This window comes from Papio anubis, chromosome Y (genome assembly GCF_008728515.1).
Source record: "Papio anubis isolate 15944 chromosome Y, Panubis1.0, whole genome shotgun sequence".
In the NCBI taxonomy this organism is placed as follows: domain Eukaryota; kingdom Metazoa; phylum Chordata; class Mammalia; order Primates; family Cercopithecidae; genus Papio; species Papio anubis.
Window position 1 is genome coordinate 7,755,923 of NC_044997.1, and position 26,806 is coordinate 7,782,728.

Consider the following 26,806-nt stretch of genomic DNA (forward strand, 5'->3'; position numbering starts at 1 on the left):
TAAATTCAAAGAACTGGTATCTTTGAGAGTTCCACAATGCAATCTCCAGAAAATCTGGAAAAAAATTGAGGCTTTGTATGTGGAAGTAACAACAAGAACTTCAGGAATTAGTAACCTAAAGCACTTCTTTTTTCCATTCTGTTTCTTTTATTATAATAGCAAACGAGCCAGCATGATACATACTTCAATATTGTATATCTGATGTGTTTTTGAAAATGTATAGGAATATTTGAATCATTTTGGTTTCCATTTTTTTTTTTCAAGATGCCACCACAGTGGCCTGTTGGGGAGCCAAGGAGTTATGCTGTACCTCTGGTAAAGTCAGTTAGCCAAACATATACTCCCTGTTCTTTCCTGATTTTTTTCTGTGTCATATATGCCTATAGATATTTTTAAATCGTTCTTTATATTGATGTGTTATGTTTTGTTACCTTCTTTTTAACGTAATTATAAACTCCCTGGGAGCAATAGTGCCTTTTTCTCTCTCAGGTTTTGTGTGCCTAAGCAATGGCTGGTACACGTAATGATCAATGTTCAGTTACTTGTTGATAGACTGTATAATCCCAGAAAGGTAGTATTAATGTGGCTTTAGAATGAGCACGTATCTGCCTGGAATCTACCTCTGGCTTTACCGTCCTTAAAAAAAAAGTGTTGAAGAGAAACAGAAATGTTTTGCTGTTAATTACTCCTAAATAAGTGTAGGAACAAAAAAGAGTATTACTTCTAAAACACCTGAACTGCTTTCCCCCAATATAATGAGTTCACGAAAATGTTTGATAGCAACTGTCTGTATGTGTCTGCCTGGTTTATTCCTCTCTAAGGTTAGCAATTCGTCCAGCTATTCCTTACTTGGAATGATTTCCAGATGCCTCCTCATATAGATTGCTGGCTTATGAATATATTCTGGTTCTGAATTGGGTAGATTTCTGATGTGCTTACTGTTTCTGTAAATCCCGTGAGTTTCTGGCATCTAATTTCTCTCATCCTGGTTACTTCAATGTTTAAAGTAGGATTTAATGCACTCTATCACTTACTGGTGTTAAGTAATATTTATTTTTTTTTAGTTTGTTTTAATTTTGTCTTAGTTTAAAAGACATTTTCTTTGACGGAAAATAAAGTAACAACATAGTAGTGAAGTAGTTCTTCAGTGTCTCTCATTTGTTCACATTTTCCATGTATTTGAAACGTGTAGGGTATACCTCTGATTCTTTTTCATTATGTGAACAAAGGCTAGAAAAAAAGTCCTACTTGTTTCTAACATTTACTTTGAGCCATAACTGAATCTGGTTGTATTCATGTATGATGCTACCTATATGTTTTCAAACTGTAAGTATTTATTGAAACATAGGAGACATTATACTGTCTCTTTTCCAGTTGTGGATTATATACTGTGCTTAGTTTTTCAAAATGAAGTACAGAAAAAACCATAACGTTTGTAGGGGAACTTCATGTTACTCTATAATATTGGCAGATACAAAACTCTTCATAGTATTTAACATAGAAATAGCAAATGTATTAATTTAACTGACATTCAAACCTGTTTACATTCAAACCTGTCTTAATAGAGCCCTATCACCAGTGTAAGAAATAACATCGGGGTTGGTATAAGTACACAGTATAAATAAAGTAAACTTGTCTGGTGAAATGGTCACTTATTTTGTCATTTGTCTGTTCCCCCTCCCCACCCAAAGCATAGCACTTAACAGAATATTTATTTCTTCATAAAATGGGTCACTCATTTAGAATTCTGCAATGCTATATATAGAAAAATAATGAATGTTTTAAAGCTTTTCATATTTTTAATATTTGGAATATTTCTAATTAAAAAAATGTTTCTCTGTATTCATTTATTCTTACTGTAATCTTTATTTTCAGGCATATCCTACTTACCCAAATTCACCAGGTCAGGTCATCGCTGGATATCATTTGCCTGTATGTAATTATCAGGTAATTTAAGAGGGAGTAAAATGATTTACTTTCAGATATTGATGCCTTTGTTTATACAAATTGCTTTAATAGTTTGTCATTTTAAACTAGTGAAATGTACCTAAAATTTAAGAAAACCCTTAGAATTTGTCTAGAATGAAGAACTCTGTATTATTTAGAAGTAATTGAGTAATATTTTGAAAGGATTGTACTTTGCAGTAACTTTACTGTAGGACAGTTTTTTGAGATTTGGTGTTCTCTTCTGTATTGTAACATATTTTTTTTTTCATATTTACTGCCAAATAGCTGAAACATCCAGACTGACTTTTATCAATTTTTTAGACAGAGTGAAATAAAATTATTACTCAATTTTTAGAGCACATAATTCAAATTATGTATTTTTTTTTAGCTAACTGCTTCACATTAGTAGTTCTCTGGGTATCTTCATAGATACGACTGTATATTGACCCATAATCATATCTGTGGTAATAAGTTCAAAGAGCTAATATGTTTGAGATTTCCACAATACCAACCCCAGAAAATTGGTGAAAAGTTGAGGTTTTATATATAGAAGTAACAAGAAGAATGTCAGGGATTAGAAACCTAAAGTACTCTTTTTTCCGTTTTGTTTCTTTTATTATAATAACAAAGGAACCAGCGTAAGTACTTCAAAATTGTGTATCTCATGTGTGTTTGAAAATGTGAAGGAATGTTTGAATGACTTTTGTTTCCTGTCTCTACTAATAATACAAAATAAATTAGCCAGTCGTGTTGATGCACACTTGTAATCCCAACTACTCAGAAGGCTGAGGCAGCAGAATCACTTGATCCTGGGAAGCAGATTACCTTGAACTGAGATCATGCCACTGTGCTCCAGCCTAGGCAACAAAGGGAGACTCAGTCTAAAAAATAATAATAATAATGCTATGAATATCTTTGTGTAAATATCTTGGCATGCTTGTACTATTAATTTCTTGAGACTAGTTACTATAAGTGTAATTGCTGGGTGAAAACGCTTTGCCCCTTTTATAACAATTTTATCACTAATTCTCCTAATTAGTATAGTGGTGAGTATCCCTGCCTAATTATCAAATTATGATAAACCTTTTCCAAGGTACTCTTGGTAAATCATGTATTAGTATTTTTCTCACTGATGGTGTGTAGAGTGCTCTCTTTTCCATACCCATTCCAAGGAAAGTTACAAGGAATTTTTAAATTTTCAACCTAATAGCTGAAAAATACTACATTATGTTGATGTGTGCTTTTTTAAATCATCCATGAAGCTGATCATTGATCATTAGCTTTTCAAATTACTTTTAAAATTTTATTTTTCTTCTTGATTCATAAAAACTTTGTATTAATATTCAGTTTTGTCATACATAGTGGAAAAAATATTTAGTAATAATAAGGAGGTTCCCTGGTGCCCTTACCTTACTCCTCATTTCAAAGGAGTTGACTCTTCTAGTATTTCACTATAAGTTTGATGATAGAGTAGAATTAGATTGATGGAAAATAAAAGTGCTCTATTTCTGTTTTACTTCGGTTTTTAAAAAATTTAAAATGAATAGTGTATTTTATCAATTGCTTTTACAATAATGAATTAAAGTAACATATCCTGTGAATGGAGTATTCTTGCATTCCCAATATAAACTTAACACTCTATATATTGCTGGAATTTTGTGTTTGTGTTGAGGGCAGGGATGGATCATCTGGATGAGACTTTGTTACTTAGCATGCTTTTAACTTTGTAAAATGCATTGAGAAATACTGTTTTCCTCTTTGAAAATGGAGTTTGCGCGTAGCTTTCTTTTATTGTTTGTGGCCACAATGCATTTTTCAGGTCTCATATAGTTCTGCTTTCTTGTTTTTTCTTGCTTAGTTTTGCTAGGATTATTTATTGCTTGAATTTGATCCTCCCTACCCACAACTTTGCTAGAATCTGCTCTTGGATTTACTTGAATTCTGATTTTCATGTCATATTTTCTTAATTTTAATTTTCTCTTTATTTGCTCTTCTTCCTGTTGCTGTGAATGTAACTTTGATGACTACAAATGATAGGCTTTTTCCTGGTCAGTTTATATAAATACTAATTTGCTTACATGTTCACGTAGCAATTGAAGTAGATAATACTGGTAAAGGAACTAACATCCCAGGAGTTTAAATAATGATAAATTATTCCAGCTTTTAGCTGTCTTTCTCACTTGGTTGTCCACATATAACAGGGAATATATTTGCTATAAATAGCAATGAGAGTTATGTATGTGATGGTCTTGAAGCTCACCCCGTTCCCTGTTCCAACATTTCTCATTTCAAAATTCACCAACTCACTTAAAAGTATGATTAAGAAAATTACTTCTTTAATGCAGTTTCTTTTCAGGATGCTATTGATGGTTATGATGGTACTTACTTTAAAATTAAACTTTTGCTTATCTTAAGAAAATTCATTTATATTTTTGTCCATAGTTTAAAATTAATCACAGTTGTCTATTGATACTGGATTTTTATATGTACATTATATAATTATGTATACATACACACACAGTAGGAATTGAACAATCACTGCTAATCAAGGCAGATAAGTATGAAGTACATTGCTTACTTCAATGTAAGTAAAGCCACCTCCTGACTGAGGACAAGGACATCATGATGACTTCCTTAATTTAAGATGTTATGACACTATTAAAGTGATTCAGTGAATTTATATGTATGATTCCAGTTAAGCAGAGACAGCCAATTTGTAAGATCCAAGCTAAAGTCCAACTTCTCATAATATCAAATGCATTTTTTATTCTTTACCAAACTACCCTTGTTTCAAGCATCTGTTTTACTGTTGTATAGAGTATGAGAATCAGAAGATATCAGAGATGTTTTCCAACCATTTGTTTTCAAGCATGGAAACTGAATCTGAGGTCATGAAAAGATACACTTTACTGACCGATGAAAATCAGGTTCTTCCTAAACAATAATTTTCCTCTTCAGTTCTTGTGGCACTGTCACAAGGTTTCTTAACCCACACCCTTTTGAAATTTGGGACCAAATAATTCCTTAGTGTAGGAGGCTGTCTTTACATTGTAGGATGTGCAATAGTATCCCTAGCCTTCAGCCCATCAGATTCCGGGAATACATCTCAGTTGTGACAGCCCATCTCTAAACATCACTAAATGCTGCCGGGGCTCAGAAATCTTCCCCAGTTGAGAATCAATGCATTTCCCTAACCACTAATAATCTGACATAGTTTTCGGCCAGATCTTACACCTTTAAATTAAAATACATCCAACACTATGGTGCAGAGACAATAGCTTGTTTATCAAAGAAAAACGTATCCGAAGTTCATCCACAAATCAAGGGGGAATTGAAAAGGAGAAAAAGAAACTACAGGAGTTTCAGAATTCCTTTTGTTTTGTTTTATTCTGTTTGTGATTTCTGAATGAACTGATAAGGGATTGGTAAATTATCTATAGGGAAGGGAAATCTAATCAAGTTCCCAATAGTTCAGGATAATGCAGCTTAATGTCATCTGGATAAACAATGATATAAGACATTTTTAGAAAGGAAGAACTTTAGACATAGTTTTTAAAATTTCTCTTTCACATAGTTGTCGTGAAATAGCGCTATTAAAGGAAAGAATTAGGAGTTAGTAACAAACCCAAAATAGCAAGTATAAGCACAAAAGAATAGAGAAAAGCAATAAACTCAGCTTCAGATGATTTGAGAATTTAGAGATCATCTCTACCAAAGTTGTGTAGAATCAGTAACCTCTAGCATCTTATTAACAAAGCAGGAACTCTACTTTCTTATTAACTTCTGTGACATCACTGTGCTTTACAAAAAGACGTATAGTTTCTCTTGTCTTTTGTTTTCTTTCAAACAGGTATATGTGTAGTAGCTTTCTGTTTTGCAGCCTTTTGTACTTACCTTTTGTAGTCAACAGGCACTTCACCAAAGATTTTTAAATTAGCGATGTGTCACAGTTTCATGGTGTTTCAATTAGTTCTTAATTAAAATTTCTCCAAAATAAGTCAGCTAAAATAGTAAAGCCAAAAAGAAACTTGAAAAAAATCTACTGAAAATAAAATCAAATAACAGGACACTAACTTACATAGGCATACTGCTTTTACCACTTTATACGTACAAAATGAATTCACAGATGTTATCTCATTTTGTTCTCAAAGAAATTTGCCCAGAGATACACAGCTGGCAAGTAAGTGGCTTATAAATAACCACTTACCAGTAAGGAACATAAACCTAGATCTCCTGACTAGATTAATTTTTGTTTCACTATGCTAGATTGTTTCTCCAACACACATATACACACACACACACACGTATATGTATATATGTATATAACTTATGAATTCTGCTTCACAAAATTTTACATTAACCTTAGAGTCTACTGTGGAAGAAATAAAGACAGTTCTGATCAGAACCTAGAAAATTAATGAGTTATATGTATGTGATTTTTTTTTCTGAAAATAAAGATGGTATCATTTATATCTGTCAGCCCACTGTGAAAATTAGAATTATCAGTCGGACTGATTTGGTGTTACCCAGGAGAAAAATGTTATTTCAAAAGAAGCTTTGAACACCCTAGTATGAGGGAAGAGGATTATAACCCGTTTTTTAGAAGGAGCTGTGACATGTGAACAATACTGTTTGCATGAGCCATTTCTAAAGTAAAGCAGGGATACTAATACAGGGAGTGCTAACATTGTAAAAACTCATCTTAATTATGTTGAAAAAGGCAAAGCAAGACAAATTGGTTTAAAACTTTGAGGCTTATTTTCTTTTTGATGCGGCTCTTTTTTTTTTTTTTTAAGGTTTATCCTTAGTATACTCAATAAAGTGAAAAGTTTATGAATATAGAACAGGGTGATTTTAATAACTTTATATAAATCTGAACTTTCTAGTTTTGGATTTTTTTTTAACTAATTCACAGAGTATTTTCACAAATACTAAATAAGTATTCTTTCACAGCATTGTACAAGACTCGGTGATGAGCAACACTGGGCTTAAGAAAGTACTATATCCTTTGGTTAAAATTCCATCCGGATGTACTCAGTTTAGATCCTGAACCTGAACTTAGCTGCAGTGGTGACTAATTTATAATGAAAATACTTTTTATAAAATATTTTACACTTAAAACACAAAAATTATATTTCACATTATGTGTGGGTTTTGCCTGTATATCTAATTATGATGTCTACTTTCCAAATTACAGCCTGCTGCAAATCCTGAGACTCCAAACTCAACCAGCTCCAGAGAAACTAGCACCCAGTCTTCATCTGCTGCAGTTAGCCAAGGCTATGTTTTACCAGAAGGCAGAATCATGCCAAACACTGTTTTTGTTGGTGGAATTGATGATAGGGTATTGTATTCATACCTCATTTTTGCCTTAAAGTGCATTATGAACAATGGGTTTTGGGCCCTGTTACAAACTTAATTTTTTTTTCTTTGTACTTCATGGAGGCTTAGAATTGGTTTTACTTTTGACCCATAGGTACTAAAAATATCTTTGACAAAGAGCTACCGGTCATTTAGGTAAAACTGGGGGAGAAATTTTCACCTCATTGTAGTAAAATTGTAGTAAAATGGAAATTTTTGAATGCTGAATTTTTACTCTTGGAATTCAATTCTTTTCCATAGATGGATGCAACTGAGATTAAAAGCTTCTTTGGTAGATATGGTTCAGTGAAAGAAGTGAAGATAATCACAGATCGAACTGGTGTCTCCAAAGGGTGAGTAATTTTATCAAAAATACCTGAACTCTAGTCACCTATAGTGTGTCAAAGAAGACTTCAGAAGTGATAGTGTGACACATGTATAAATGAAATTTTTTGCCGTGTTAGTTTCTCTCACGTAGGGGATAAAAGGTTATTGCCAACTCTTTTATTTATTCATTTTTCTAATGTTTATTTTTAAATGTCTCCAATTCCTGTTTCATACAAATGAGTTACCAGTTTTGTCAAATAATTGTTTTCTTCATACACTGCACAATGTCTTAAATTTTAACCGTCTTGTCTTAGATAGTGAGTTAATTTCAGGTTCACAGATATGAATTCTTTGTTAATCAATAAAGTTTTCACACTGTCCTAATCTTAGCACATTTTGACATAGTTGCGATTAGGAAAAAGAAGTATTTGTAGAGGATGTGTCATGTACATCTTAACAAGTAGTTATCATGGTATATTATTTATCTTTTGTCATGATCACTGGTGTATATAGACTAGCAGAAGTTCTGAACCATGTACTGCCTGATGGTGATTTTATACTTCATTTATCTGCCTTTATAGCTATGGATTTGTTTCATTTTTTAATGACGTGGATGTCCAGAAGATAGTAGAAGTAAGTAATCTAATAGAAAAATCTATTATTTATTTTATTGATACAACATTTAGTGTTAGTGATATACTAAGTCTTGTGTAAAATTTGGAGAAAGATACACTCTCTGTTCAAAATCCAAACTTAGAGTAGCCACATAACTTGTTAGATCCTGTTTATTTTTGACTGGACACCTAGGTTCATGAACTACAGGCAGGAAGGGTTGTAGAAAGGGTGATGAAAAGTTTTTGATCACCTTTCACTTGATGCCTCTTGACACTGATTAGAGTAGTAAGGATAAGTAAGGTAGCTTCATGATGACAAATTTTAATTTGGTGTGTATCTATATATACTATATAGATACACTATATCTGTATAGAAGATATACGGATCTTCTATAATAATAGAAACTTCAGAAGACTTTATATATTTACCCAGGTCTTGGAAGTCAAGACTTGAAAATTGAGTCTAGTTTTGTTACTGTTTTATTTTCAGTCACAGATCCATATCCAGGGTAAAAAACTGAAGCTGGGCCCTGCAATCAGAAAACAAAATTTGTGTGAGTAGGAAAAGACATTGTTCTTTTTGACACGTGTAGATGTTCAGATAACTAAAAATAGGCTTCTTCCTTTTTGCTTTTTAAAAAGGTGCTTATCATGTGCAGCCACGTCGTTTGGTATTTAATCCTCCTCCTCCACCGCAGTTTCAGAATGTCTGGAGTAATCCAAATGCTGAAACGTATCTTCAGCCCCGAGTCACGCTGAATCCTATAACTCAGTACGTTCAGGTGAGAACTGCTTATGTTCCTGTTGTCTTATTTTAGTCATCATTCCTTCTGTGCAGTTGTATCTACACTTCCCATAGTAGGTGGCAGTAGAATCCCTGTTTGAATACCTTGAGTGATGGGAAATTTATTATTTCTGTTAGAAATTTCTTCTTCTTAATGTTTGTTATATGAGCAAAAAATCTACATACATTGTAAGTCTTTCTATTAGGAATGACCTCTGTAGACACATGAACAAATCTCTTCTTATCTCTTCCTTTTTCACCCCACGTAACTAATTCCTAAAGTATTTGGAAGCAGCTCTCCTCATGTACCTGCCTAGTTCATGTTTCTGTAAGATTAGGAATTCATCTAGCTATTCTTTACTGGAGATGATTTCCAGATGCCTCCTCATGTAAATTGCTGACTTCTGGATATATTCTGGTTCTGGAATGGGTAGATTTCTGATCTGTTTTACTGTTGTCTATAAAACCCATGAATTTCGGGCATCTAATTTCTCTCATCCTGGTTACTTTGATGTTTAAAGTAGGAATTGACATACTCTATCACTTATTGTTGATAAATAATGTTTATTTTCTTGTTAGCTTATTTTATTTATGTGTTTAAAACATACTTTCTTTGATGAAAAATAAAGTAAGAAAATAGTAGTGAAATAGTTCTTCAGTATCTCTCATTTTTTAACATTTTCCATGTACTTGAAACATGTATGGTGTACCTCTTCTTTTTTCTTCTCTGAACAATGGCTAGAAAAAAGCCCCACTTGTTTCTAATGTTTACTGTGGGCCATTACTGAATCTGGGTGTATTCTTGTATGCTGCTGCCCATATGTTTTCAGTCAGAAAGTATGTATTTAAACATAGATGATCTTATAGTGTCTCTTTTCCAGTTGTGGATTATATACTGCCCTTAGTTTTTTGAAACAAAGTACAGAGAAGGCCATAACATCTGTAAAACAACTACAGTATTACCCTGTAATATTGTTGAATACAAAACAGTCTAGAAGTATTTTGACGTAGAAATAGTAAATGTCTTAGTTTAACCTACATTGAAATCTGTCTTAATAGAGCCTTATCACCAGTTTAAGAGATAACTTCTGGGTGGGCAGAGGTACACAGTAGGAATAAGGTAAACTCTGCCTGGTGTAATAGGCACTTATTATGTCATTTGTTCTTCCTCCCCTCCCAAAGGGTAGCTATTGAGAGAGAATGTTTCTTTCTTATTAAAGACAGCCATTCATTTAGAATTCTTCATAGTTTATATAGAAAAAGAATTAATATTTTAAAGTTTTTCATATTTTTGTTATATTGGGAATCATATTTCTTTCTAATTAAAAGAATATTTTACCATATTCATTCATTCTTTCTGTAAACTTTATTTTCAGGCATATCCTGCTTATCCACATTCACCCTGTCAGGTCATCACTGGATATCAGGTTCCTGTATATTATTATCAGGTAACTGAAGAGGGAGTAAAATGTTTTACTTTCAGATACTGTGTAGGCCTTTAACTTTTTTATACAAATTGCCTGAATATTTTGTCATTTTAAACTCGTGAAATGTAAATAAATTTAAGAAAACACTTAGAATTGGTCTGGAATGAAGACCTCTGTGTTATTTTGAAGCAGTGGAATAAATTATGACAGGAATATACGAAGCGATATCATTTCTGTAGTACAGTTTTTGGAGATTTGGTGTCCGCTTCTGTATTGCAGCATGTATTTATTTTTTCATCCTTGCTGTCAAAGAGCTGAAATATCCAGAGTGACTTCCATGGATTTTGTGGAGATACAGAGTGAAATAAAGTTATTACCCAATTCTTAGACCACAGAATTCCAATTATATTTTTATTTTAGCTTGCTGCTTCATGATAGTAGTTCTCTGGATCTCTTTCCATAGATACGACAATATTTATGACTCATTACTGTATCTATCATAATAAATTCAAAGAACTAGTATCTTTGAGATTCCCACAATGACATCTACAGAAAATTTGGGTAAAATGTGAGGTATTATATGTAGAAATAACAACAAGAACTTCAGGAATTCGAAACCTAAAGTACTTCTGTTTTCTATTGTGTTTCTTTTATTATAATAACAATGGTGCCGGCATGATAAGTATCTCAATATTGTGTATGTCGTGTATTTGAAAATGTATAGGAATATTTGAATAATTTTGGTTTCCTTTTTGTTTTTTCAAGATACCACCACAGTGGCCTATTGGGGAGACCAGGAGTTACGCTGTACCTCTGGTAAAGTGAATGAGCCAAAATGATACTCCCTGTTCTTTCTTGATTTTATCCACATCATATATGCCCTACATATGTTTTTAAATCTTTAGTTGGGCAGATCACAAGGTCAGGAGATTGAGACCTTCTGGCTAACACGGTGAAATGCCATTGTGTCTAAAACACAAACACCAGTTTAGCTGGGCGTTGTCGTGGGCATCTGTAGTTCCAGCTACTTGGGAGGCTGAGGTGGGAGAATGGTGTGAACACAGGAGGCACAGCTTACAGTGAGCCAAGATGGCATGACTGCACTCCAGTTAGGCTGACAGAGTGAGACTCTGTCTCAAAAAAAAAAAAAAAAAATCCTTCTTTATATTAATATGTTACTTTTTTTCTTTGTTTTTAACCCAATTATAATCTCCCATGGGAGCAACAGTGCCTTTTTCTCTTTGGCTTTTGGGTGCTTCAGCAATGGCTGGTCCACGTAATGATCAGTGTTCAGTTACTTGCTGATAGACTATATAATCCAGGAAAGGGGTATTAATGTGACTTCAGAATGAGCATGTATCTGCTTGGAATCTGCCTCTGACTTTACTAGCCGAAAAAAACATTTCTTGAAGAGACACAGAAATGTTTTGTTGTTAATTACTCTTAAAAAAGAATAGGAACAAATAAAAGGTATTACTTCTAATACATCTGAACTGCTTTGCCCCCATGTAGCTAGTTCCAAAAATATTTGAAAGCAGCTGTCCTTCTGTGTCTGCCTAGTTTATTTTTCTCTGAGGTTAGCAATTCACCTAACTATTCTTTACTTGAGATGATTTCCAGATGCCTCCTCATATAGGTTGCTGAATTCTGGATATATTGTGGTTCTGGAATGGGTAGATTTCTGATGTGTTTTACTATATTTATAAATCCCATGAGTTTCTGGCATCTAATTTCTCTCATCTTGGCTACTTTGAGATTTAAAGAAGGATTTGACATACTCTATCACTTACTGGTGGTAAATAACATTTATTTTTTTCTTAGTTCATGTTATTTATGTCTTAGTTTAAAAGACATTTTCTTTGATGGAAAATAAGTAACAAAATATAGTGAAATAGTTTTTCAGTGTCTCATTTGTTGACATTTTCCATGTACTTGAATAATGTAGGGGTATACCTCTGCTTTTGTTGCCTTCTCTGAACGATGACTAGAAAAAGAGCCCTTGTTGTTGCTAACATTCCATGTGAGCCATTACTGAATCTGGGTGTATTCGTATATGCTGCTACCTATATGTTTTCAATCATTAAGTATTTATTGAAACATAGAAGACATTATACTGTCTCTTTTCCAGTTTTGAATTATATACTGCCCTTAGTTTTTCAAAATGAAGTATAGAAAAAGCTTTAACATCTGTAGGAGAACTTACCTATAATATTGTTACCCTATAATATTGTCAGATCCTGTTTATTTTTGTCTGGACACCTAGGTTCAGTCAAAATAGTGTTACCCTATAATACTGTCAAATACAAAGCAGTCTAGAAGTATTTTGATGAAGAAATAGCAAATGTATTAATGTAACTTACACTGAAATCTGTCTTAATAGAGCCTTATCACCAGTATAAGAAATAACTTCTGGGTGGGCAGTATGTATAAGGTAAACTTTGCCTGGTGTAATAGTGACTTCTTATGTCATTTGTTCTCCCTCCCCTCCCAAAGGGTAGCAATTGACAGAGAATGTTTCTTTCTTCTTAAAGACAGTCATTCCTTTAGAAATCTTCATTGTTGTATATAGAAAAATAATGAATATTTTAAAGTCATTCATATTTTTGTTATATTGGGAATGATACTTTTTTCTAATTAAAAGAATATTTTACCATATTCATTCATTCTTTCTGTGAAATTTATTTTCAGGCATATCCTACTTACCGAAATTCACCATGTCAGGTCATCACTGGATATCAGTTGCCTGTATATAATTATCAGGTAATTGAAGAGGGAGCAAAGTGTTTTACTTTCCGATACTATCTAGGCCTTTAAATTGTTTATACAAATTGCCTGAGTATTTTGTCAGTTTAAAGTAGTGAAATGTACGTAAAATTTAAGAAAACACTTAGAATTGGTCTAGAATGAAGACATCTGTATGATTTTGAAGCAATGGAATAAATTTTGGCTGGAATATACGAAGCAATATCATTTCTGTAGAACCGTTTTCAGAGATTTGGTGCCCGCTTCTGTATTGCAGCATGTATTTTTTTTTCATCCTTGCCGTTAAAGAGCTGAAGCATCCAGGCTGACTTCCATGAATTTTGTAGAGATACAGAGTGAAATAAAATTATTACCCAATTCTTAGATCACAGAATTCCAATTATATTTTTATTTTAGCTTGCTGCTTAATGATAGTTCTGTGGGTCTCTTTCCATAGATATAACTATATCTGTGATCCATTAGCATATCTATCATACTAGATTCAAGGAACTAGTATCTTTGAGATTTCCACCTCCAGAAATTTGGGTAAAAGGTGAGGTATTATATGTAGAAATAACACCAAGCACTTCGGGTATTCGAAACCTGAAGTACTTCTTTTGTCTATTGTGTTTCTTTTATTATAATAACAAAGGAGCCGGTGTAAGTACCTCAATGTTGTGTATATCATCTGTTTTTCCAAATGTATTGGAATATTTGAATAATTTTGGTTTCCTTTCTGTTTTTTCAAGATGCCACCACAGTGGCCTGTTGGGGAGCCTTGGAGTTATGCAGTACCTCTGGTAAAGTGAAAGAGCCAAACATATACTCCCTTTTCTTTCTTGATTTTTTGCCATGTCATATATGCCCTACAAATATTTTAAATCATTCTTTAGGTGGGCAGATCACAAGGTCAAGAGATTGAGACCTTCCTGGCTATCACGGTGAAACCCCGTCTCTACTAAAAATATGAACACAAATTTAGCTGGGCATTGTGGTGGGCACCTGTAGTCCCAGCTACTCGGGAGGCTGAGGCCGGAGAATGGTGTGAACCCAGGAGGCATAGCTTACAGTGAGCCAAGATGGCACCGCTGCACTCCAGTCTGGGTGACAGAGTGAGATTCTGTCTCAAAAAAAGAAACAACAACAACAAAAATCCTTCATTATATTACTGTATTATGTTTTTTTGCTTTGTTTTTAACCGAATTATAAACTCTCATGGGAGCAACAGTGCCTTTTTCTCTCTCTGGGTTTTGGGTGCTTCAGCAATGGCTGGTCCACATAATAATCAGTGTTCAGTTACTTGTTGATAGACTATAAAATCCAGGAAAAGTAATATTAGTGTGGTTTTAGAATGAGCATGTATCTGCCTGGAATCTGCCTCTGACTTTACCAACCATAAAAAAATTTCTTGAAGAGAAACAGAAATGTTTTGTCATTAGTTACTCTTAAAAAAGAATAGGAATTAAAAAAAGTTATTACTTCTAATACATCTGAACTGCTTTGCCCCCATGTAGCTAGTTCTAAAAATATTTGAAAGCAGCTGTCCTTCTGTGTCTGCCTAGTTTATTCTTCTCTGAGGTTAGCAATTCACCTAGCTATTCTTTACTTGAGATGATTTCCAGATGCCTCCTAATGTAGGTTACTGAATTCTGGATGTATTGTGGTTCTGGAATGGGTAGATTTCTGATGTGTTTTACTATATCTTTAAATCCCGTGAGTTTCTGGCATCTAATATCTCTCATCCTGGCTACTTTGAGATTTAAAGAAGGATTTGACATACTCTATCACTTACTGGTGGTAAATAACATTTATTTTTCTCTTAGTTCATGTTATTTGTGTCTTAGTTTAAAAGACATTTTCTTTGATGGAAAATTAGTAACAAAATAGTAGTGAAATAGTTCTTCAGTATCTCATTTGTTGTCATTTTCCATGTACTTGAATAATGTGGGGGTATACTGCTGCTTTTTTCGCCTTCTCTGAACGATGACTAGAAAAAGAGCCCTTGTTGTTGCTAACATTCCATGTGAGCCATTACTGAATCTGGGTGTATTCAAGTATTCTGCTACCTATATGTTTTCATCATTAAATATTTATTGAAACATAGAAGATATTATACTGTCACTTTTCTAGTTTGGGATTATATACTTCCCTTAGTTTTTCAAAATGAAGTACAGAAAAAGCCATACATCTGTAAGAGAACTTCATATTATTACCCTATCATGTTGTCAAATACAAAACAGTCTAGAAGTATTTTGACAAAGGAATAGCAAATGCATTAATTTAACTTACATTGAAATCTGTCTTAATAGAGCCTTATCACCAGTATAAGAAATAACTTCTGGGTGGGCAGAGGTACACACTATGAATAAGGTAAACTTTGCCTGGTGTAATAGTGACTTCTTATGTCATTTGTTCTCCCACCCCTTCTAAAGGGTAGCAATTGACAGAGAATGTTTCTTTCTTCTTAAAGACAGTCATTCCTTTAGAAATCTTCGTAGTCGTATATAGAAAAATAATATTTAAAGTCGTTCATACTTTTGTTATAAGGGAATGATACTTCTTTCTAATTAAAAGAATATTTTACTGTATTCATTCATTCTTTCTGTGAAATTTATTTTCAGGCATATCCTACTTACCGAAATTCACCATGTCAGGTCGTCACTGGATATCAGTTGCCTGTATATAATTACCAGGTAACTGAAGAGGGAGCAAAATTTTTTACTTTCACATACTATGTAGTCCTTTAATTTGTACAGATTGCCTGAATATTTTGTCATTTTAAACTAGTGAAATGTACATAATTTTAAGAAAACACTTAGTATTGCTCTGGAATGAAGAGCTCTGTATTATTTTGAAACAATGGAATGTATTTTGACAGGAATATATGAAGCAGTATCATTTCTGTAGAACATTTTTCGGAGGTTTGGTGTCCGCTTCTGTATTGCAGCATGTATTTTTTTTTTCATCTTTGCCGTCAAAGAGCTGAAACATCCAAACTGACTTTCATGAATTTTATAGAGTGAAATAAAATTATTACCCAATTCTTAGATCACAGAATTCCAATTATATTTTAATTTTAGCTTGCTGCTTCATGATAGTAGTTCTTCGGCTCTCTTTTCATGGATATGACTATATTTGTGACCCATTACCCTATCTATCGTACTAAATTCAAAGAATGAGTATCTTTGAGATTTCCACAATGACATCTCCAGAAAATTTGAGTAAAAGGTGAGGTATTATATGTAGAAAAAACAAGAACTTCGGGGATTTGAAACCTAAAATACTTCTTTTGTCTATTGTGTTTCTTTTATTGTGATAACTGAGGATCCGGCATGATAAGTACCTCAATATGGTGTGTATCATGTGTTTTTGAAAATGTATAGGAATATTTGAATAATTTTGGTTTCCTCCTTGTTTTTTCAAGATGCCATCACAGTGGCCTGTTGGGGAGCCCAGGAGTTATGCAGTACCTCTGGTAAAGTGAATGAGCCAAACATATACTCCCTTTTCTTTCTTGATTTTTTCCACATCATACATGCCCTACATATGTTTTTAAATCTTTTAGATGGGCAGATCACAAGGTCAGGAGATTGAGACTTTCCTGACTAGCACAGTGAAACACCATCTCTTCTAAAAATACAAATACCAATTTAGCTGAGCATTGTAGGGGGCATCTGTAGTCCCAGCTACTTGAGAGGCTGAGGTAGGAGAATCGTGTGAATCCAGAAGGCACAGCTTACAATGAGCCAGGATGGCATGTCTGCACTCCAGTCTGGTTGACAGAGGGTGACTCTGTCTCAAAAAAGAAAAAAATTCTTCTTTATTTTAATGTGTTATGTTTTGTTTCTTTGTTTTTAACCCGATTATAATCTTCCACGGGAGCGACAGTGCCTTTTTCTCTCTCTGGCTTTTGGGTGCTTAAGCAATGGCTGGTCCACATAATGATCAGCGTTCAGTAACTTTTCGATAGACTATGTAATCCAGGAACGGTAGTATTATTGTGGCATTAGAATGAGCATGGTGCCTCCAGTCTGCCTCTGACTTTACCAGCCATAAAAAAATTTGAAGAGAAACAGAAATGTTTTGTTGTTAATTACTCTTAAAAAAGAATAGGAACAAAAAAAGAAGTATTACTTCTAATACATCTGTACTGCTTTGCCCCCATGTAGCTAGTTCCAAAAATATTTGAAAGCAGCTGTCCTTGTGTGTGTGCCTAGTTTATTCTTCTCTGAGGTTAGCAATTCACCTAGCTATTCTTTACTTGAGATGATTTCCAGATGCCTCCTCATATAGGTTGCTGAATTCTGGATGTATTGTGGTTCTGGAATGGGTAGATTTCTGATGTGTTTTACTACATCTATAAATCCCATGAGTTTCTGGCATCTAATTTCTCTCATCCTGGCTACTTTGAGATTTAAAGAAGGATTTGACATACTCTATCACTTACTGGTGGTAAATTATATTTATTTTCTTCTTAGTTTATTTTATTAATGTCTTAGTTTAAAAGACATTTTCTTTGATGGAAAATAAGTAACAAAATAGTAGTGAAATGGTGTCTCATTTGTTGACATTTTCCATATACTTGAATAATGTAGGGGTATACCTCTGCTTTTGTTGCCTTCTCTGAACGATGACTAGAAAAAAGCCCTACTTGTTTTTTTTTTTTTTTTTTTTTTGAGGCGGGTCACAAGCTCTGCTGCCCAGGCTGGAGTGCAGTGGCGGATCTCCCAGCTCACTGCAAGCTCCATACTCGGGTTCCACGTATTCTCCTGTCTCAGCCTCTCCCGGTAGTTGGGACTACGAAGCCGCCACAGCCAGCTGGATTTTTGTATTTTTAGTAGAGAGCCGGGTTTCACCGTGTTAGCCAGGATGGTCTCGATCTCCTGACCTCGTGATCCGCCCGTTCGGCCTCCCAAAGTGCTGGGATTACAGGCTTGAGCCACCGAGCCCGGCCAAAGAAAGCCCTACTTGTTGCTAACATTCCATGTGAGCTATTACTGAATCTGGGTGTATTCAAGTATGCTGCTACCTATATGTTTTTAATCATTAAGTATTTATTGAAACATAGAAGACATTATACTGTCTCTTTTCCAATTTTGGGTTATATACTGCCCTTAGTTTTTCAAAATGAAGCACAGTAAAAGCCATCACATCTGTAGGAGAACTTCATATTATCCTATAATATTGTCAAATACAAAACAATCTAGAAGTGTTTTCACAAAGAAATAGCAAATGTAATATAGCATTGCATTGAAATCTGTCTTAATAGAGCCTTATCACCAGTATAAGAAATAACTTCTGGTGGGGTATGTATAAGGTAAACTTTGCTGGGTGTAATAGTGACTTCTTATGTCATTTGTTCTCCCTCCCCTCCCAAAGGGCAGCAATTGACAGAGAATGTTTCTTCTTAAAGACAGTCATTCATTTAGAACTCTTCATTGTTATATATAGAAAAATAATTAATATTTTAAAGTTGTTCATATTTTTGTTATATTGGGAATGATATTTCTTTCTAATTAAATGGGTGTTTTACCATATTCATTCATTCTTTCTGTGAAATTTATTTTCAGGCATATCCTACTTACCAAAATTCACCATGTCAGGTCATCACTGGATGTCAGTTGCCTGTATGTAACTATCAGGTAACTGAAGAGGGAGCAAAATGTTTTACTTTCCGATACTATGTAGGCCTTTAACTTGTTTATACAAATTGCCACAATGTTTATTGAGTTTAATGAAATGTGCAATGGAAATTTAAGAAAACACTTAGAATTAGTCTAGAATGAAGACCTCTGTATGATTTTGAAGCAATAGAATAAATTTTGACTCGAATGTATGAGGCAATATCATTTCTGTAGTACAGTTTTCGGAGACTTGGTGTCCGCTTCTGTATTGCAGCATGTATTTTTTTTTCTTCTTGCCGTCAAAGAGCTGAAACATCCAGACTGACTTCCATAAATTTTGTAGATCTACAGAGTGAAATAAAATTATTACCCAATTCTTAGATCACAGAATTCCAACTATATTTTTATTTTAGCTTGCTGCTTCATGATAGTAGTTCTCTGGCTCTCTTTTCATGGATATGACTATATTTGTGACCCATTACCCTATCTATGGTAGTAAATTCAAAGAACTAGTGTCTTTCAGATTTCCACCTCCAGAAAATTTGGGTAAAAGATGACATATTATATGTAGAAATAACAACAAGAATTTCGGGGATTTGAAACCTAAAGCACTTCTTTTGTCTATTGTGTTTCTTTTATTATAATAACAAAGGAGCCAGCATAAAAGTACCTCAATGTTGTGTGTATCATTTGTTTTTGCAAATGTATTGGAATATTTGAATAATTTTGGTTTCCTTTCTTTATTTTCAAGATGACACCACAGTGGCTTGTTGGGGAGCCCAGGAGTTATGCTGTACCTCTGGTAAAGTGAATGAGCCAGACATACACTCCCTGTTCTTTCTTGATTTTTTCCATGTCGTATATGCCTTACAAATATTTTTAAATCATACTTTAGGTGGGCAGATCACAAGGTCAGTAAATCGAGACCTTCCTGGCTAACACGGTGAAACCCCGTCTCTACTAAAAATATGAACACAAATTTAGCTGGGCATTGTGGTGGGCACCTGTAGTCCCAGCTACTCGGGAGGCTGAGGCCAGAGAATGGTTTGGATCCAGGAGGCACAGCTTACAGTGAGCCAAGATGGCACCACTGCACTCCAGTCTGGGTGACAGAGTGAGACCCTGTCTCAAGAAACAACAAGAACAAAATCCTTCATTATATTACTGTATTATGTTTTGTTACTTTGTTTTTAACCCAATTATAAACTCCCATGGGAACAACAGTGCCTTTTTGTCTCTCTGGCTTTTGGGTGCTTCAGCAATGGCTGGTCCACATAATGATCAGTGTTCAGTTACTTGTTGATAGACTATGTAATACAGGAAAAGTAATATTAATGTGGCTTTAGAATGAGCATGTATCTGCGTGGAATCTGCCTCTGACTTTAGCAGCCATAAAAGAAATTTCTTGAAGAGAAACAAATGTTTTGTCATTAGTTACTCTTAATAAAGAATAGGAACAAAAAAAAAAGTTACTACTTCTAATACATCTGAACTGCTTTTCCACCATGTAGCTAGTTCCAAAAATATTTGAAAGCAGCTGTCCTTATATGTGTACCTAGTTTATTCTTCTCTGAGGTCAGCAATTCACCTAGCTATTCTTTACTTGAGATGATTTCCAGATGCCTCCTAATGTAGGTTACTGAATTCTGGATATATTGTGGTTCAGGAATGGGTGGATTTCTGATGTGTTGTACTATATCTATAAATCTTATGAGTTTCTCGCATCTAATTTCACTCATCCTGGCTACTTTGATATTTAAAGAAGGATTTGACATACTCTATCACTTACTGGTGATAAATAACATTTATTTTCATCTTAGTTCATTTTACTTATTGTCTTTGTTTAAAAGACATTTGCTTTGATGAAAAATAAGTAACAAAATAGTAATGAAATAGTTCCTCAGTGTCTCACTTGTCGACATTTTCCATTTACTTGAATAATGTAGGGGTATACCTCTGCTTTTTTTGCCTTCTCTGAACAATGACTAGAAAAAAAGCCCTACTTGTTGCTCACATTATGTATGAGCCATTAATGAATCTGGGTGTATTCATGTATGCTGCTACCTATATGTTTTCAATCATTAGTATTTATTGAAACATAGAAGACATTATCCTGTCACTTTCCAGTTTTGGATTATATACTGCACTTAGTTTTTCAAAATGAAGTCCAGAAAAAGCCATAACATCTGTAGAAGAACTTCATATTACCCTATAATATTGTCAAATACAAAACAGTCTAGAAGTATTTTGACAAACAGCAAATGTATTAATTTAACTTATACTGAAATCTGTGTTAATAGAGCCTTTTCAGCAGTATAAGAAATAACTTCTGGGTGGGCAGTATGTATAAGTTAAACTTCGCCTGGTGTAATAGTCACCTCTTATGTCATTTGTTCTCCCTCCCCTCTGAAAGGGTAGCAATTGACAGGGAATATTTCTTTTCTTCTTAAAGACAGTAATTTATTTAGAACACTTCATTGTTGTATGTAGAAAAATAGTTAATATTTTAAAGTTGTTCATATTTTTGTTATATTGGGAATGCTATTTCTTTCTAATTAAAAGAATGTGTTACCATATTCGTTCATTCATTCTGTGAAATTTATTTTCAGGCATATCTTATTTACCGAAATTCACTGTGTCAGGTGATCACTGGATATCAGTTGCCTGTATATAATTATCAGGTAATTGAAGAGGGAGCGAAAGGTTTTACTTTGTGATACTATGTAGGCCTTTAAATTGTTTATACAAATTGCCTGAATATTTTGTCAGTTTAAAGTAGTGAATGTACGTAAAATTTAAGAAAACACTTAGAATTGGTCTAGAATAAAGACCTCTGTATGATTTTGAAGCAATGGAATAAATTTTGACTGGAATATACAAAGCAATATCTTTTCTATAGAGCAGTTTTCGGAGATTTGGTGTTCGCTTCTCTATGGCATCATGTACTTTTTTTTTTTTTATCATTGCCATCAAAGAGCTGTAACATCCAGACTGACTTCCATGAATTTTGTAGAGATACAGAGTGAAATAAAAGTATTACTCCATTCTTAGATCACAGAATTCCAATTATATTTTTATTTTAGCTTGCTGTTTCATGATAGTAGTTCTGTGGGTCTCTTTCCATAGATATACCTATATCTATGATCCATTACCATATCTACCCTACTAAATTCAAGGAACTAGTATCTTTGAGATTTCCACCTCCAGAAAATTTGGCTAAAAGGTGACTTATCGTGTGTAGAAATAATAACAAGAACTTCGGGGATTGGAAACCTAAAGTACTTCTTTCGTCTATTTTGTTTCTTTTATTATAATAACAAAGGAGCCAGCATAAGTACCTCAATATTGTATATGTCATCTGTTTTTCCAAATGTATTGGAGTATTTGAATAATTTTGGTTTCCTTTCTTTATTTTCAAGATGCCACCACAGTGGCTTGTTGGGGAGCCCAGGAGTTATGCAGTACCTCTGGTAAAGTGAAAGAGCCAAACATATACTCCCTTTTCTTTCTTGATTTTTTCCATGTCATATATGCCTACAGATATTTTTAAATCATTCTTTAGGGGGCCGATCACAAGGTCAGGAGATCAAGACCTTCCTGGCTAACACAGTGAAACCCCGTCTCTACTAAAAATACGAACACAAATTTAGCTGGGCATTGTGGTGGGCACCTGTAGTCCCAGCTACTCAGGAGGCTGAGACCAGAGAATGGTGTGAACCCAGGAGGCACAGCTTACAGTGAGCCAAGATGGCACCACTGCACTCCAGCCTGGGTTGCAGAGTGAGACTCTTCTCAGAAAAAGAAAAAAAAAATTCTTCATTATTTTTTGTGTTACACTTTGTTACTTTGTTTTTAACCCAGTTATAAACTCCCATGGGAACAACAGTGCCTTTTTGCCTCTCTGGGTTTTGGGTGCTTCAGCAATGGCTGGTCCACATAATGATCAGCGTTCAGTTACTTGTTGATAGACTATGTAATACAGGAAAGGTAATATTAATGTGGCTTTAGAATGAGCATGTATCTGCCTGGAATCTGCCTCTGACTTTACCAGCTGTAAAAAAAAAAATTTCTTGGAGAAACAGAAGTGTTTTGTTGTTAATTACTCTTAAATAAGAATAGGAACAATAAAAAGAGTATTACTTCTAAAACATCTGTACTGCTTTGCACCCATGTAGCTAGTTCCAAAAATATTTGAAAGCAGCTGTCCTTATTTGTCTGCCTAGTCTGTTCTTCTCTGAGGTTACAATTCACCTAGCTATTCTTTACTTGAGATGATTTTCAGATGCCTCCTCATATCAGTTACTAAATTCTGGATATATTGTGGTTCAGGAATGGGTAGATTTCTGATGTGTTTTACTGTATCTATAAATCCCATGAGTTTCTGGCATCTAATTTCTCTCATCCTGGCTACTTTGAGATTTAAAGAAGGGTTTGACATACTCTCTCACTTACTGGCGGTAAATAACGTTTATTTTCTTCTTAGTTCGTTTTATTATGTGTTAGTTTAAAAGACATTTTCTTTGATGGAAAATAAGTAACAAAATAGTAGTGAAATAGTTCTTCAGTGTCTCATTTGTTGACATTTTCCATGTACTTGAATAATGTAGGGGTATACCTCTGCTTTTGTTGCCTTCTCTGAACGATGACTAGAAAAAGAGCTCTTGTTGTTGCTAACATTCCATGTGAGCCATTACTGAATCTGGGTGTATTCAAGTATTCTGCTACCTATATGTTTTCAATCATTAAGTATTTATTGAAGCATGAAGGACATTATACTGTCTCTTTTCAGTTTTGGATTATATACTGCCCTTAGTTTTTCCAAATGAAATACAGAAAAAGCCATAATGTCTGTAGGAGAACTTCATATTGTCCTATAATATTGTCAAATACAAAACAGTCTAGAAGTATTTTGACAAAGAAGTAGCAAATGTATTAATTTAAGTTACATTGAAATTGTCTTAATAGAGCCTTATCACCAGTGTAAGAAATAACTTCTGGGTGGGCAAAGGTGGTACACTGTATGAATAAGGTAAACTTTACCTGGTGTAGTAGTCACTTCTTACGTCAGTTGTTCTCCCTCCCCTCACAAAGGGTAGCAATTGACAGAGAATGTTTCTTTCTACTTAAAGACAGTCATTCATTTAGAATTCTTCATAGTTGTGTATAGAAAAATAATATTTTTTAATTGTTCATATTTTTGTTATAGGGGAATGATACTTCTTTCTAGTTAAAAGAATGTTTTACCATATTCATTCATTCTTTCTGTGAAATTTATTTTCAGGCATATCCTACTTACCGAAATTCACCATGTCAGGTCATCACTGGATATCACTTTCCTGTATATTATTATCCGGTAATTGAAGAGAGACTAAAATCTTTTACTTTCAGATACTATGTAGGCCTTTAAATTGTTTATACAAATTGCCCGAATATTTTGTCATTTTAAACTAGTGAAATGTACATAAATTTATGAAAACACTTAGAATTGGTCTAGAATGAAGACTTCTGTATTATTTTAAAGCAATGCAATGAATTTTGACATAAATATACAAAGCAATATCATATCTGTAGAACAGTTTTCAGAGATTTGGTGTCCACTTCTGTACTGCAGCATTTTTTTTTTCATCTTTGCCATTAGAGAACTGAAACATCCAGAGTGACTTCCATGAATTTTGTAGAGATATAGAGTGAAATAAAATTATTACCCAATTCTTAGATCACAGAATTCCAATTATATTTTAATTTTAGCTTGCTGCTTCATGATAGTATTTCTCTGGGTCTCTTTTCATAGATATGACTATATCTATGACCCATTACCATATCTATTGTAATAAATTGAAAGAACTAGTTTCTTTGAGATTTACATGATGCCATGTCCAGAAAATTTAGGTAAAATGTGAGGTATTATATGTAGAAATAACAACAAGAACTTCGGGGATTCGAAACCTAAAGTACTTCTTTTTCTGTTGTGTTCCTTTTATTATGATAACAAATGATGTGGCATGATAAGTATCTCAATATTGTGTATCTCATGTGTTTTTGATAATGTATAGGAATATTTGTGTAATTTTGGTTTCTTTTCTATTTTTTCAAGATACCACCACAGTGGCCTGTTGGGGAGCCCAGGAATTACACTGTACCTCTGGTAAAGTGAATGAGCCAGACATATACTCCCTGTTCTTCTTGATTTTTTTTCCGTGTCGTATATGCCCTACAAATGTTTTTAAATCATGTTGGGCAGATCACAAGATCAGGAGATCGAGACCTTCCTGGCTAACACTGTGAATCCCCGTCTCTACTAAAAATACAAACACCAATTAAGTGCGTGTGGTCGTGGGCCCCTGTAGTCCCAGCTACTCGGGAGGCTGAGGTGTGAGAATGGTGTGAACCCAGGAGGCACAGCTTATAGTGAGCCAAGATGGCACCACTGCACTCCAGTCTGGTTGCAAGTGAGACTCTGTCTCAAAAAAAAAAAAAGTCCTTTTTTATATTAATGTGTTATGTTTTGTTACTTTGTTTTTAACCCAATTGTAAACTCCCATGGGAACAACAGTGCCTTTTTCTCTCTCTGGGTTTTGGGTTCTTCAGCAATGGCTGGTCCACATAATGATCAGAGTTCAGTTACTTGTTGATAGACTATATAATCCAAGAAAGGTAATATTAATATGCCTTTAGAATGAGCATGTATCTGCCTGGGATTTGCCTCTGACTTTACCAGCCGTAAAAAAAAATTGTTGAAGTGAAACAGAAATATTTTGTTGTTAATTACCCTTAAATAAGAATAGGAACAACAAAATAAGAGTATTACCTCTAAAATATCTGAACTGCTTTGCCCCCATGTAGCCTGTTCCAAAAATATTTGAAAGCAGCTGTCCTTGTTCATCTGCCTAGTTTATTCTTCTCTGAGGTTACAGTTCATCTGGGTATTCTATACTTGAAATGATTTCCAGATACCTCCTCATATAGATTGCTGAATTCTGGATATATTCTGGTTCTGGAATGGGTAGATTTCTGATGTGTTTTACTATATCTATAAAGCCCATGAGTTTCTGGCATCTAATTTCTTTCATCCTGGCTACTGCGATATTTAAAGAAGGATTTGCCTTCTTTATGTAGTTGATGGACTATATTATCCAAGAAAGTATCTATCACTTACTGATGATAAATAACATTTATTTTCTTCTTAGTTCTTTTTATATAGGTCTTAGTTTAAAAGACATTTTCTTTGATGGAAAATAAGTAACAAAAGAGTAGTGAAATAGTTCCTCAGCATTCATTTGTTGACATTTTCCATGTACTTGAATAATGTAGGGGTATACCTTTGCTTTTGTTGCCTTCTCTGAACGATGACTAGAAAAAAAGCCCTACTTGTTGCTCACATTCCATGTGAGCCATTACTGATTCTAGGTGTATTGATGTATGCTGCTACCTATATGATTTCAATCAGTAAGTATTTATTGAAACACAGAAGACATTATACTGTCTCTTATCCGTTTTGGATTATATACTGACGTTAGTTTTTCAAAATGAAGTACAGAAAATGCCATAACATCTGTAGGAGAACTTCATATTACCCTATAATATTGTCAAATACAAAACAGTGTAGAAGTATTTTAACAAAGAAATAGCAAATGTATTAATTTAATTTACATTGAAATCTGTCTTAATAGAGCCTTATCACCAGTATAAGAAATAACTTCTGGGTGGGCAGAGGTACACACTATGAATAAGGTAAACTTTGCCTGGTATAGTAGTCACTTCTTTTGTCATTCATTCTCCTTCTCCTCCCAAAGGGTAGCTATTGACCGAGAATGTTTCTTTCTTCTTAACAGTCATTCATTTAGAATTCTTCATAGTTGTGTGTAGAGAAATAATTAATATTTTAAAGTTGTTCATATTTTTGTTGTATTGGGAATGATATTTCTTTCTGATTAAAAGAATGTTTTCCCATATTCATTCATTCTTTCTGTGAAATTTATT

At 34.0% G+C, this 26,806-nt stretch overlaps 1 protein-coding gene across 3 annotated transcripts in view; it reads left to right on the forward strand.

Annotated features, from left to right (window-relative positions):
• Nucleotides 1–26,806, forward strand: part of LOC116272366 (deleted in azoospermia protein 3-like) — a 55,804-nt gene that overhangs the window by 10,339 nt on the left and 18,659 nt on the right. Inside the window, exons 2-20 of one of the 3 annotated variants that reach the window (XM_031661090.1) lie at nucleotides 265–315; nucleotides 1,876–1,947; nucleotides 7,145–7,291; nucleotides 7,570–7,661; nucleotides 8,217–8,268; nucleotides 8,740–8,803; nucleotides 8,892–9,031; nucleotides 10,410–10,481; nucleotides 11,226–11,276; nucleotides 13,149–13,220; nucleotides 13,952–14,002; nucleotides 15,824–15,895; nucleotides 16,627–16,677; nucleotides 18,773–18,844; nucleotides 19,578–19,628; nucleotides 21,436–21,507; nucleotides 22,246–22,296; nucleotides 24,108–24,179; nucleotides 24,921–24,971. In XM_031661090.1, coding sequence (XP_031516950.1) covers nucleotides 265–315; nucleotides 1,876–1,947; nucleotides 7,145–7,291; nucleotides 7,570–7,661; nucleotides 8,217–8,268; nucleotides 8,740–8,803; nucleotides 8,892–9,031; nucleotides 10,410–10,481; nucleotides 11,226–11,276; nucleotides 13,149–13,220; nucleotides 13,952–14,002; nucleotides 15,824–15,895; nucleotides 16,627–16,677; nucleotides 18,773–18,844; nucleotides 19,578–19,628; nucleotides 21,436–21,507; nucleotides 22,246–22,296; nucleotides 24,108–24,179; nucleotides 24,921–24,971 — 1,356 coding nt within the window. The remainder of the gene's footprint in view (nucleotides 1–264; nucleotides 316–1,875; nucleotides 1,948–7,144; nucleotides 7,292–7,569; nucleotides 7,662–8,216; nucleotides 8,269–8,739; nucleotides 8,804–8,891; nucleotides 9,032–10,409; nucleotides 10,482–11,225; nucleotides 11,277–13,148; nucleotides 13,221–13,951; nucleotides 14,003–15,823; nucleotides 15,896–16,626; nucleotides 16,678–18,772; nucleotides 18,845–19,577; nucleotides 19,629–21,435; nucleotides 21,508–22,245; nucleotides 22,297–24,107; nucleotides 24,180–24,920; nucleotides 24,972–26,806) is intronic. The other 2 variants (XM_031661088.1, XM_031661089.1) reach the window with 2 other exon arrangements.